The 14,808-nt window shown below is 38.2% G+C and overlaps 1 protein-coding gene across 1 annotated transcript; it reads right to left on the reverse strand.

The window, feature by feature from the left end:
* Nucleotides 1-619: 619 nt before the first annotated feature.
* Nucleotides 620-11,594, reverse strand: dnajc24 (DnaJ (Hsp40) homolog, subfamily C, member 24). The gene is made up of 5 exons (XM_062420865.1): nt 11,500-11,594; nt 10,553-10,656; nt 6,634-6,769; nt 1,932-2,000; nt 620-1,576 (listed from the first exon to the last, which is right to left on the reverse strand). Exons 2-5 carry the CDS (start codon nt 10,652-10,654, stop codon nt 1,353-1,355), a joined length of 531 nt encoding a protein of 176 aa, XP_062276849.1. The 5' UTR covers nt 10,655-10,656; nt 11,500-11,594; the 3' UTR covers nt 620-1,352.
* Nucleotides 11,595-14,808: the final 3,214 nt, after the last annotated feature.

The raw sequence follows: 14,808 nt of genomic DNA on the forward strand, positions 1-14,808 counted from the left end.
TGCCTTTAGGGTACCATAATTACTGCAATAGCAGCACAACTAAACAGCCCGATTTTGTTGACTTGCTCAAATTTAGTTGATTTGGTAATGTTCCTTGATATGATATAGCTTGATATGCTCTGTGCAGTAAACTTGGCCCATATATTTAACACAGCAGAGTGGAGAGAGTGCGCTTGTTGTGCTAGGTGCTCGCTCACAATCATTGACCAGAGTGTTAGCGATCAGCCATCAAACCAAGCCAGAACACAGTGCACATGCACAGTGGAATCAAGCTATTAAATTTGATACTACTCTTAAGTCATGACTGTGTGCCCTCAGATGATTCTGACGGACCAGAAGTAAAACAGACTTCAAAGTGTACATGTATTCAGTTTTTTCAAATAGGTTTTTACCATCCAGTTAGTTTGAATATTAATGTTAGAATATTGCTTTTTACTGAGTACAGTATGAACATGTATATTATATGTAAAATACTTTTCTGAGAAGTAACGTAACTGCTGATTATCTGTGATATGGATGACAAGCTTCAGAGCAGCATCATGCCAGCTAGTACGCAGGTTCAGACATGTAGCTAGGACCCCAGAGAGCATAGATGCCCCTTACACTACCAGAGTATAATCTCATAGATAGACTCTCCAGGGGATAGATCATCATTTTCTACTGCTTTAGCATCACATTACATTACTTCAGAACAATTCCCATGATGTTATCACTGTTCCACTTGACAACCTCCACCCCACAGCACTGCTGAGAGCCTGACAGCACACACAAGGTTGCAGCTACTGTCTATAACCTGGTCAGGGCTGGTGTTATTAGGTGAAGAAAAGGAAAGACACAACTCCAGATAATTAATTCAAACTTGAAGAAAATTATATTTGGGCCTCACACCTCAGCAGGTGTCTTTCTAACTAAATAAATAAATAAAAAATAACAATTTCATCTCTAAGGCAAGCTCATAGGCAGACTGGAAGTCATGCTCAATTAATAATGATACCATTAATACATTCAGAACATATAAACAGTGAGATATTTGTGTGATTTAAACAGCTGTCAGTGGAGTTCATGCTTCATTCAATGCATCACTAGAGAAAAAAATGGACTTGGAGCAACTGATGGATCTGATGGACCTTCACCATTCACCTTCATGCTCTTATTGTCAACACACAGTAGGAGCTTCCACATACATACACAGTCTGTTGTGCTGTTAGTCAGTAAGCTGTTTTGCCGCCTTGCTTCAAGTGGCCTAAACATGAGTTTGTGATGGAGATGAATCTATCCCAACATAGTACACGTTGATGATTTGGTACCATCCTCCACTGAAAGATATGTTGATACAGTTTCTGTTAAAGGTATTATTCCTGACATTTTAAGCTCTGAGTCTTTGTATGTAATGGCCATGTGACATACACACTAAGGGAACAGGTGTCACAGCATATAACCACTCCTCTGTGCTGTCCCTCCTTTGTTTCCTCCTCCGTATCATCCCATTGCCTTCTGTGAGTCTCCTGCTCTACCTCTTCCTCTGAGACGCTGAATCCTCCTCCACAGCGACAGCAGTATGTATACACACACTCATCTGAAACAACATATATAAAGAGGTACAATGACTAGATTGTTTTTTCCACTGGAAAAACTCTTTCATACATGAACACCATAAAAAGGGCAGTCTCAGAAATGGTATGACTAACAATTAGAAAATGATATAACAATCCAATATAGTGAAGAGAATGTGGAAGTTTTCAAACCAGAATGCATTGTTGTATGGGGAAGAAGCACGTTTTTTATTTAGTAATACGGCTACTAGTATCCAGGTTTGATCCCCTTAACTACTAATTACATGCACTTTTCTATTTTATACTTATACTGTAGGTGTTCTGCTGATCAGTTTCAAATGCATCATGTGTGTTTTAGTGTGCATGTTGTGTAGTTACCCTGGTCCCAGTTCATGTCCTCTAGAAAGACTGTAGAATCAACTGGCCAATCCTGCTTCAGCTCCCGAGCTACAAGTGCATAGATGTATTATTATAAGAGAGGAAGGCAAGTAGCACCAGTCAAACATAAGAAAGATACTGCCCCAACAATAGGAAATACTACAGGAGACATCATATAGACATACAATATATGATGGATTCAAAATCAGGAACAATAATACAAGCAATAAATATGAAATAAAACCTTAGAATGAAGAAGGGGAAATAAACTACGTGTAAAACGAGACCTCAAAAACACATCGCACATCAGAAGAACTATCAGAAATTGGTTTATTGCCAAGAAGGTTTCCACATAAAAGGAATTTGACTTGTTGCTGAGGTGAACAAAAAAAAGCAAGGTAAGAGAAAATACAACCACCACAAAAAGCAGGTATAAAATGGTATAAAAACATTTCACAATTAAACATTTTTTAAGTTTAATAATTATACTGACCAGATATCGACCAGGAATGTGGAAATGTTCACAGTATAAGCAGTACAAACTAGGGTTGGTCCGATGGCGATGGGTGCCCCCCCCCCCCCCCCCCCCCCCCCCCCCGCGTGCGCAGCAGTGTCCCGCATAGATGTATTCTCCCGGAATCTGGAGTGAACGAGCAAGAGCGCGCACTAGAGTGACAGTGCGTGTGTGTTTGTGTGACTGTGTGAAGTTTTCCTATTTTTCAAACATGGTGTTTCCTGCTGTTATATCATTGGGTGTTCATAGCGCGCTTTACCAGCAGCAGTACACTTTGTATTTCTTCTTCGGTGGTTATGCTTATTGTGACTCGGTTTTTGACCAGTGAAGTTGAGCTGGTGAGTTGATATACAATGTGATTGTAACTTGTGTTAAATATCATACATATGTCCGTGCCGTTAACATAGTTATGTTTATATGTTATGTTTTTCAGTTGATTACCTGCTGACGGCACGATCACTGTTTAAGTACTAAAAGAAAAGCATGTGTGGAGTTGCTAATAAACACGTGAAAAAGACAGATTGAGTGTCGGAGCTGAGTGTGACACTGTTTCTCCGGTCAAACACACCCCGTGCGGTGGGATTTGTTAGTTTAACAGTTAGGTTAATAAAAACCGTACAGTGACTATAAATGCAGCCCCCCCCCCCCCCCCCCCCGCGCCGATGTCATCGGCCATCACGATGTTTTGCTTTGAAGATCGTCGATCGTCCAAATCCTGGACATCGTCCAACCCTAGTACAAACACTACATGTAGCGTGTTAATGTAATAATACAGAGAAGTGTGTTACTGTAACGTGATAGGTTCAGGGTCCTGGTTTCATGCAGGTCCTGAAAGGACGGCAGGTTGCAGCCGATGACCTTATCAGCACAGCACATGATACACTGCAGTCTGCTCATGTCCTTGGCAGCAGCTCAAACATGTACATATGAACTGGGGAAGTTGATATTTGGAGTAAAGAATGAGCAAAAAAATCCTACTATAGTTTCATAGTTTGTTGATGGCTGTGATGCAGCTTCCAGAAGCTAACCAATCACAAAACACTTGGCTCATCACAAAGGGTTCCTTACACGCCTGTTTCAGACAGAGGCTGAGCTGAGGTTGTATAAAGGGCCAGTAGAGTATTATTCCAGTAGAGCCTCAGATTAAATTCATACACCAGGAAATGTGCAGATTTCCCCTTTAATGAATCTATATGATAGTATATTTTTGTTGTTAAAGTATGCAAGTTATGTCTTATTGTCATATTTTCCCCACTATGGATAACCACTCATCTAAAGGGTTGTGAAACCTCATAAAATCCATCATAACTTATCAAATTAGGTGAAAATGTATTCTAAAGTTTAAAATGTAAGAATACATTGATACAAATATTCCTTATCCTGAAAATGTGACATGTGACATTGACACATCTTAACTGCTGTTTTATTTATTTATTATTATAATTATTGCATATTTTAATGAGTTTGTAGTGATTTATTATAAAGGAAATTTAGGCTTTTTGTTTTTTCAATTACATTATTTATAAAATTAAAAACAACAACATGCAAATCACTTGACTCTAATCATGTGAGTCCACAGAATCAACTCATCTTCCCTGCCATCATGTGTGGGAGGCTGAGGCACAGCCTGCATTTTCCTCATATGACACAGACTTGTCTGTTTTAATGTTTATTTGAAGTAAAAAGTGCAATGTATATAAATTCCTCCATTAATGTGATCATTTATATTGAACAAACATTGTCTTTTATCTTTGTGTATTTCTTGATTGTAGTGAAATGATTTTGATGCATAACTGAAGTGTGTGTTTTGTTTTTATGTTTATGAAGCACTTTGTAAACTTGTGATATAAATGAAGCTTATTACTATTATTAATCCCATAACCTTCTGTGTGGTGTATATGGAAGCTGCCATGCTTTTCCTGTACGTTGTCATCAGTTATTTGGCTCATATTTGTCAGCAGAACACAACCTCTCAGTTAAGCACATACACACACACACACACATTCATATAGAGCATGTGGGGGGGCTGATACACAGACATTTCGCACGTTTCTCTATCATCATGCTCACATTGTTTTAAAGTGGAGGCTGCTGGTTGTAAATGTACAGAGTGCATCACAGTTTGTTAATTCAAACTATTTTATCTGAATCAAAATTGAATATCATTAAATAGCCAGCTGGACTATTAAGTAAAACAATGTAGCCGATCCTAAACTGCACCTAATGACCTAAATGGCCAGACAGGACAAAGGACAGGAGCTGAAGATGGATGGATTACAGATGTAAGGAGAGGACTGACAACTGCTGCTGAGTGTTGCATAGTTGGACAGACAGATGAACAGATGGATGTTCACACTTTGTTTTACAGTTCACTCTTGAGGAAACAGTCATTATCAAGTTGTACAGTTTGATAGTGATAATGACTTTGAACCATGAATAATTAGTGCTAAACTTTTCTTGGGTTTTAATTAGTGTTACTGTGTGTGAGAAATAATTGCTGCTAAACTAGTGATAATTTAAAATAGGATAAATGATGAGGGAGGGGCTGGAACTTTTCATCTGTGTATACACTAACAGACAACAAACATCTCATTCGTCTTCCAATACAATTAGAGAGTTTAAGTATATCTGAAAATAACAGTGAGCTTATATGTTTCTATGTTGTTTTCCACATTAGAATCCATCATTTATGAATCTCAGCTGACTGTCAAGAGTTATATACAAACTTTTCAGAGCTACCTTTGCTGTGTTATTGTACCTCAATTGTTTGGTTCCAATCATGTGTCCATAGCACTAAGTAGAGACTGATACATCTGTTGGCTGATTTCAGCGTATTGCAAATAGTGCCAGCTATTAAGTAACAAGACACTAAAGTAATGGACAGCCAAAGATGTGTGTAGGAGTTATTTGATTACTGGTGTTGTCATAGCGTTAGTATGTCATTCCATTGCTGGGAACACACTAATCCCAGTGAGTTCGGTGAAGGAATTAGACCGAAGCTGAAGCTACAGTGTCCTAATGTACCCCTATTTAATTCAATATAATCAATACAGTTGATTTGTATTATTATGTTGTGTTTAAAGGCAGGCCCTGGAATTCAATTCTGTTGTTTTGTAACTCAGTTTTGTTGCATTCTGTGCAACTTGCAGTGTTTTCTATTTTTGGTTGTGTGTTGTGTATTTGCAGCATGTTTTTGTGTTTTTTGTCATCTCACTTTGAAGCATGTTTTCTAAAGGCTGCACATAAATTGTCAAATTGGTGAAAAGTTAATTGGAGATCATCTTGCTGTTGCTTCTGTCTCTTCTGTTCTCCTCAGCTGCACTGAGGTGTGCAGCGATTAGACCAATCACTCTTTTGCAAAGTCTGAGTTTTTCCACGTATTCAAGGTCACAGGAAACTTACAACCATATATAATGAAACATGTGCCAGTTTCCAGCAGATAGCAGGAAGAAGAGCCTGTTGTTTCAATGTGGAGTCTCTGGATTGCAAGGTTGCTCTTTTGCTCCCTCCGCACCTGGAATGTGACCAAATCCCAACAACTGCAGAGAGATTCTCTCTCAGGATGTCGTATGCCGCCACAAAGTGTTAATGAGATGCCTCCAACTTGATTCGAAATATTGCTCCTATTGGGAAAAGACATTGTACAGGCAAATAATTTGAGAAAGCAAATTAACGGTCCTGACAATGCGCCATTTGTCCAAAGCTCCATTTGGGCTGGGTAGTTGTTGGACATGTAAGCCTTTGGGGAGAATGGACATCTATACAACCTTCTCATCCTTAAGCAAGGAGCTGTGTGTGCAGTGACTGCAGAGATGAACATTAAGGAGATGGAGTTGTCATTTGACACCATCACCTACTACACTGGTAGCAAAGTGGTCTTGGGTTACATATGCAACCAATCACGAGTAGTTTCTTCTTGTTGTAGTATTTCCTTGCAGCTGACACCAAGTGCTGCTCATAGTGGAATGTTGGGTCTCTTTAAATTAAATTAAATTAAAAAGAGTACAGTGTAGACCTGGTCTAAGGCTGAACAGTACTAGGTGGACGCTGCTAAGAAATACATTTGTCATAATTAAAGGTGAGATGTATAAAAATAAAAATAAAAAAAAGTTGAATATTCTGTTAAACCTGGTGACTGAGTGGATTTGGAATATTCCAGTTAAGGTACAGTCCTAGTTAAGTTGTTACCTCTCCTCTGCTGGTCATACTGTCTCCTGCTGTCTTGGTCACTGAGGATCCGCCAGGCTGCATCAACTTCAAGAAAAGTCCTCACACTAGACTCTGCTTCTGAAGGACACACACCTCCAAGACGATCTGGATGATACTGTGCACGCACACACACACACACACACACACACACACACACACACACACACACACACACACACACACACACACACACACACACACACACACACCAAAAAGCGTTACACAGATGTGATGAACATGCACAGAAATGTAAAAAGAAGAAGATTGAACAGGAGAACTTTTTCTCCTGTAGGACCTGTCCAGTTGGCCTAATGTTTGGCTACTTAGAAATAAGTTCTAATGGTTCACATATAAGTCTAATGATTATTTGATTATATACTATTTAGAAAGTCTAGTCAATTATTTTGGTTTGAAATGGCAGCTACAGTGAATGTGCCTACTATTGCCAATCTATTTATTTATTTTCTATTATTATTCATTTTTACTACAAAGTGTCTTGAAGTCTTTTATTTGCAGGACCAAAAGAAAGTGTGTGAATAAAACATTTAATTAAAAAATGCTCAGTGTTTCCTCCCATGGTGTAAATAATCCTTAATATTGTAAAATTGTGATATTTCCTCTCAAAATAATCATGACACTAAAAGCTGACATCATTACATCTTTAACTTTCACAGAATCTACTGGAAGAAAAGAGCAAGGCCAGCTGGGCCAAATGTCCTGATGCTCTGTGTTGTTAAGTAGACCAATCACATCGAACCTCCAATTTTTTGCAGGTTGGGGGGTCTGCACTAGACCATGAAAACTGTATTTTTATCAATCACTCAATATTTTTTTATACAGTGCCGAATCACAATAAAAAGGCACTTTTCACGAAGAGCAGGTCTAGACCGTACTCTTTCATTTAATTGAAAGAGACCCAACATTCCCACATGAGCAGCACAGCAGCAAGGAAATACTCTCCTTTAATACCAGGGTCTATACAGGCGGCCAGCTGCCATCATTGCAATTTGGAAACTTGCACACATGAAGCCTCAGACATAAGCAAACTGATGCATGTAGTCCTTGTGTAGTGAGCTATGGCTGCAACAATGAATCAATAAAGTCGATAAAAATCGATTATTAAAAGTGCTGGCAACGAATTTCATTATTGATTGGTTGTGTTGCGTGATTAATGCAACACTCGCTATGTCGCAGAGCGGAGCTGAGCAGAGCCGGTATCGGCAAAGGCTGAGAAATACAGTCCAACCAAAATCTTCTAAAGTGTGTCCAGCACTTTACACAACAGAAAACTAGAAAGTGTGTGAGGTATCTTGCCGGGGGCAGCACACACGCGCACACACACACACACACATACCCCACCAAAAAGACGATCAGTTTTCTATCACTTTTGCTCGTCACGTCAATGATAAAGATGTTATCATCATTAACCTTGTTGCTGTGTGCTCTCTCATTCTAGTTAGTGAACTATCAGCTTCTACCTGCTGAGATCTCACAGTCAGCAGTAGGAGATGAAGAGAGCAGCAGGGGGATCTATGTTTGTAAGTTTATATTGTAGCCTACTGATGGAAAAAGTAAAACTGGTCACTACCAAATAAACCACATTACACTGTTAATATGTAGTTTCATAGACATATTGAAAATGTGAAATTGTTAAGAATAATGAATAAAATCAGTCTGCACACCACCAAGGTGAACTGGTTTATGTTGCTTGTCCACTATACAGATCTAGCACTACTCCACTCGACTTTTTTGCGTTTCCATCAGGGATAGTACCTGGTACCTGGTCCTTTTTTAGTACCTGCTCTGGTGAGGTTCCAAGCGAGCCAAGCCGGTACTAAATGTGACGTCACCAGACTGCCGGCCACTGATTGGTCAGAAGAGTTGTCACTGGAAGAGTCATGAGCCGTCCCACACAAGAATCAAACCCGGCATTTTTAAATACCGGCAGCAGCGTTACCATAGTTACAGCCATACGGCTCAATGTTCTTGCTTTGTGTGAGACAAAACGCCTCATACAGCAGCAAGTACACCACTGCCTCAATGTCCTCCATGTTTATGTGTTTGTGTCGCATATAAAACGAAGTCACGGCAGTTTCGTGCAGCCGTGCTATGACGACCCCGCCCACTTTGAGGAGGAACTATAGTAATGGAAAAGGTTGTTCCTGGTACCAAACCAGAGTCGAGTCAAGCCGAGCTAGAACTGTATGGTGGAAAAGCGCCATTAGTCTTGATTCTTGCTTGACACTGCTGAAGGGTAATATTGATTTATAAGTGTGTTGTTCTATTTGTGTATTTGTGTGGTACAGGCTTTTTGTTACCAATATGTTATCATTCGTGATAAAAAATATAACTTTATTTTATTTAGATACTAGAACCTCCACTGAATGTTGAAACTAACCCTGTTAACAGTTTTGTGATTTGCATTTTTCTTTATTATTTATCTTTTATTTGTTCCAACAGCTCAGGTCCCTTAAATCTACAGAACATATTTTTTGTGTAGCATACATGTGTATGTTATTTTGTTAAAGCTATCTGACATCGACATTTAGTTGTTTTAAAAAATATATTATTTATGATTTAATATTACTTTAACAGCTCAGGGACGTCCAAGCAGCAACATTGTTTGTGCACTTTTTTGCAATGTCAATTTGAAATAATGTTTTGTTTTTGAATGAAGGGGTGGACTTTTAAAAAATGTGTTATCATTCATCGATTAATCAAAAAAATAATCAACCAATTAATCAATTATTGAAATAATTGTTAGTTGCATGGGTATAAATATTAGTGTTACAAATTGTTACAATGTTAAAAAACCAGAATACCAGATGAATCACTACACTGCACACAACTACTTGGTAGAGTTATTTCTGTTTGTTCACAAACAAATATGCAGGTCTTTGAGCCCTGATCATGTGAATGTGATGAAGAAGACTGACGCATCCTTCACAATCCTCTTTCTAACATCTGATCATTATTTGATAGCTTGAAGTAACGTGACGTTAACTATGTTGATAACTTGCTCGATTTCATTAGAAGTTGCTAGCAGCTAGTTAACCATATAACTTAGCTTTTGGCTTTGGTGTAGGCTAGGCTTCATAACACAACCTGCCCCCTCCCTTCATAAGCTACTGAAGTAGGGGGGGAATAAAAACAGACAACCCTACCGGACGTTCTGGGAGTCTCCCGCATATTGATAGCGGCTCCCTGACGCCCGCAAATGAGCCACAATCTCCCGGAATCTGGAGCGAGCAAGCTAGAGCGTGCACTAGAGAGTGACTGCGCGTGCGTGGGTGTGTGTGTGAGACTATTAATGCAGCGTGTGTGAGAGCGCAGTGTCCTGATAGATCTGTGTTGCTGCTTATTAGACCAATCGCACTGAAATCTTCTAAAGTGTAGGAGCAGTTCACACTACATAAAACTAGAAAGTGTGTGCTGCATCCTGCCGAGGGCGGAACGAAGCGTGCGTGCGCACGTATGCACTACAAACTATATGAATCAGATTGTGCTTTTGATTTTTTCCCCCCTTGTTGTTTAATTTCATAGGAGCTTCTCAAATGCATCTATACTTGAATCAGACAGTCAGTGGACAACACCAATAACCTGAGATCAGTGCTATGAGCTGATGTCATCAAGTAGGAAAAAACATTGCAAACAGAGCATTCAAGGCAGCTGAAACCTGAGCTTTGTCAAGCACTTTTACATACATTTCCTCAAGCTTTGGAACTAAAAACATTGTGTAAATAATCTACACTTTGACAGGGTGGAGTGTTCTTTCTTGATGGATAAAACAGCAAAATGTTTGATCCAGCCACGTAGGGCTGGGTTTATGTCTAACAGGAACAAGCACTTGTATTATTGCTTCAGGCTGATACAGACACAGACAGAGCAGTGTGTTTACCTGTAAGACCAGCTGCTGGTATCTGTGTCTGAGCTGCTGGATGGTGTCTGAGGGGCTGGCTCCCAGGACAGCGTACAGGTCATTCTCTGCTGCTTCACACATCCCTGCTCAAACACAACACTGACATCAACTGATGGACAACATCACTGTGTTCCAGCCTGCATCTCATTTATTTCTTCAACAACAGTTACATTAACATCTGCAAGATCAGTGATGGCTGCACCAGCCGAAGGGCCAGTAAACATACCTCACTGGACTCCCTTCAGACCCCTAAGTACGGCTGGGCGATATTTTAGACCAAATACTTCGATATAGATATTGCAATAATATTGTAGAGATGTCTGCTGGTGCCTTCACAAAACATTTACACTATGGAAAATGTGATAAAGTAGGTAAAAAGTAAATAAAAGAACAGTCTGTTGAGTTCAGAAAATTATATATTTTACTGTAATGCAGCATTTAAAACCAGGAAAAGACAACTCTGATGACATCACGATATTACGATCTCCAAAATCTAAGACTATATCTAGTCTCATATCACGATATCGATATGATATCAATATATTGCCCAGCCCTACCCCTAAGTGTACTCTACTCTACTCTATTCTATTCTACTCCATGAAAATGTGAACAACAGAAGGAAGGTTAGATATACACTTTGAAGCCCTTTTTCAGACATGGAACATTGCTAAATTCATCAAGCTGTTTAAGTACTGACTGTCTGGTGTGAGAGAGTTAAAAACTGTCACCACTGTTAGCTTCATCATTTCATATTATTAAAAAGCGAGTGTCTGCCTGTATTATAAAGTCCAACATGCTTAATCAGCTACTGTAGAGACGATGTTGTGTAATTAAATTGAGAGGAAGGATGTGTGCCTTTATCTCCACACAGCGTCATTCTCTGTGTGACAGGGTGAACTAAACAAACATAAGAAGCTGTGACATACCTGTACTCTACACACACCACTTCATATTCAACAATGTTATGAGTCTGCTGCCTGAAAACCACGCTTGATTCTTCTCCTTCTTCCTCTCCTCCCTCCTCTTCTTCTCCTTAATGATAATTGGCGGTTAGCAACAACGTATTGGTGCATTACCGCCACCAACTGGTATGGAGTGAGCATCACAATATCTAATAGTATTTACAATAAAATACACATTTAAAAATCTCATAGACATTATTACATACAATTTGATTACATTCACTTCATGCTCTCTAGTTTTTCCTTTCTGAGCTTTTGAATCATATATATTCTGACTTCCTCATATATCTCACAGTAACATCCACAGTATTAACATCTGCCTGTACCATGCTTTCTTATTATGAGTAGTAGTGTACTATTTAATCCTGTTCCTGCTTTACTTTGAACTCTGTAAACCCACTGTCCTGTCTTTTCTTACTGCCATTGCCACCTGTCATTCAATCTCCACATAATAATCCCTTTTGATTTCTGTTTTGCATGTGTTACTGTTAAATCAATGTTGTTACTTTGTTTTTCAACCTTATCTGCTATTTAATTTTCCTTTAACACCAACATTTGCTGGTACCTATAAAAAATATGTCTGTCAGAGGTATTCTGTATAAGGTTTGTGGTACTTCTATCACAATGTCTGGTCTGCTGTCTGAAAACTGGCTTGAATCTGAACAAATGATTGCCCTCTATGGTCTTGTGTCTTTGGTCCACTGCACTGTATACAATATTGCCAGTACAATGTACTTTAAAGGGATATTTTTCAAGCTTTTAATACTAGTATTAACATTGGAGTGGATACATATGCTTGCTTTATGCAAACGTGTATTAATATTATTGAAACAATCCAGAACAATGAAATACTGCATGCTCAAAAAAATGCTCAAAGCATAACATGACAAACCAGCTGCTGGCCAAGCATACAGCTGATACAGAGAGCCCTCCTCCTGCTCAGCAGAGGGAGACCACACTAGATAGTTTGCAACGGAGGTGCATGAACAACTCTACAAGCAACAAACATTCAACAGTGATAGTTAAATTGGTGGCTACAGCATGCAGGCCGGTTAAGATTGTGGAGGATGAGCGAGAGGAGGGCTCTCTGTATCAGCTGTATGCTTGGCCAGCAGGTGCTATGTGAGACTCGACATACTCCGGTAACTCAACTCACATCGACAATAAACACAAATAACTTTTTTCTTGTGGATAAAACATCTGGCAGGGCTTTGGAGCTGAATTTGCCATTCATAAGACTCTTTTGTGTATCCGCTTCTGCTTGTTATCCTGAACGATACTGCTGCATCGCCTTCTTAGGGTCAAACACAATGTGCATGTGTTAAACATTTGCGTTAACGCATTATTAACAATTGACAGTTATACATATATGTATGTGTGTGTGTGTGTGTGTGTGTGTGTGTGTGTGTGTGTGTGTGTGTGTGTGTGTGTGTGTGTGTATACATTTAAGGTTTTCAAAGTAGCAAAAAAATAAAACAGCTAGTACATTTCCTTAAAAGGCGGAGTGCCACCTATGCCCTTATATTAATTAAAAACCAGTAATTCATTTTTTATTGTGATTCATTGAAAAATGTCTTTCAGTGTAACATTTATTGTTGTTTTAAAAAAACAACCTTTTATGTCCATTTATCACAATCACATGGTTATATATTTATATTTAGACTGTCAGAAATATAACTACCCAGAAAAAAACATTATTTCATTTTGAACGTATGTGTCATTGGTACAACTCTAAATTTGTTGAAAGTTTTTAACAAACATTTACTGCATTGCACTGAAAAAAATATAAAAATGTTTTAAAATATGTTTTACTATATCCTTTAAGATTTGATTTTGTCTCCATGAGTCAAAAAAGACAAATTACTGTATTTAAATATAAAATATTGGTGTTACACTGTATGAAAATATTTCGTTACACCGAATGACACATATCAAAATGGCCCAAAAATATAGATTAAATGTGATTCCTTAAGAATAATGAACAATAATGATCCTATGAACAATTATCTGCAGCAGCAACAGTAGTTTTTCTTTTTTTTAATTTCTTTAAGTTAAAAACTGTATAAAAATCAGGACAAAATGTTTAAGATGTCTACAGTATACAGATAATGTGTCTTGAAATACATTAAAATGCCATAAAATAGTTTAGTAAAATGATAATATCCACTATTAATACAACAACTAAATACAACAAATAAATATGTATTGCATGATTAAATGTTATAAACTAGTGAAAACATGGGATAGAAATGCTACTGTCATTCAGTGTAACGAATGACATTGTGGTGTAACCTGGTCTACACTCTTAAAACTGCTGAGTTATTTTTATAACCCTGCAGGTGTGCAGGCTGCTGTGTTATAGGTTGGGTGAGTTTGCATATTAAGTTATTTTTAACCCAGCAGTTTTTAGAGTGAATTTGTTGTACTGAAGGACATAAACGTTACACTGAAGGACAGATCTTATAAATGAACATATTTATCAGGCAGTTCCTTGGCTACCTATATAAAGTTAGGACTTTGACCTATAATCATTATCATTAAATGTCATATTTAATATAGATTTTTTTAAAGAATAACATTTAAGTATGTTTTCTGTGGACATACATTTTTGTTCCAAGGAATTATCAAATATTACAGAGAGATGTAGTCACCTGACCACATGGGCAGAGGGTCTTCTAAGGGTCCTTTTCCATGATGTCACATGATTAGTATGATGTGATAGGCTTTAAAATGGCTTTTTACACTGAATGACATTGATGACGCACATATTTTGGGACAGAAGTTATTCAAATGTTTTAATAATATAGACAAACACTGTTGCAAACACTTGCATAATCATGCCATGGGTGTCCATTTATATTTTACACATTCTTCTGTGTGGAAAGAAGGGTAAGGGTTGAGTGTTTTAAAATTGTATTTATACATATTTTTATTTTTATTTTAAAATACTGGTCCTCGGACACAAAATGTACACGTCTCGTCTTTGACCCATACATATATATATGTATACCTAACAGAGAGTGAAGTCCATGAAGTTGCTTGCTTTTCCTCCAGCCCCCTCTTATTATAAATGAGAAATATAACAAATGTATATGAGGTCATTTAAATGTATTTGAACTGTGTGAGAATATAATTATGGAAGTCAAGATCACAGTGCTGGCTTACACTGCCAAAGCTCAGACATAGCAACCAGGAAAGAGCAGCTCAGGACCACATGCTGGGAAATCTGCCTTAACTATACAGACCAAGACCGATCTGTTAATTGAAAGGGGA

The sequence above is a fragment of the Scomber scombrus genome, chromosome 6 (genome assembly GCF_963691925.1).
Source record: "Scomber scombrus chromosome 6, fScoSco1.1, whole genome shotgun sequence".
NCBI classification, from domain to species: domain Eukaryota; kingdom Metazoa; phylum Chordata; class Actinopteri; order Scombriformes; family Scombridae; genus Scomber; species Scomber scombrus.

Bases quoted from the DNA above. Each gene is read 5' to 3' on its own strand.
- dnajc24 (XM_062420865.1), bottom strand. From the start codon at position 10,654: ATGTGTGAAGCAGCAGAGAATGACCTGTACGCTGTCCTGGGAGCCAGC. The intron at 6,770-10,552 runs GTAAACACACTG...GTGCGTGCACAG, and splicing joins ACCAGCAGCTGGTCTTACAG to TATCATCCAGATCGTCTTGG. The intron at 2,001-6,633 runs GTAACAACTTAA...ATGCACTTGTAG, and splicing joins GTATGACCAGCAGAGGAGAG to CTCGGGAGCTGAAGCAGGAT.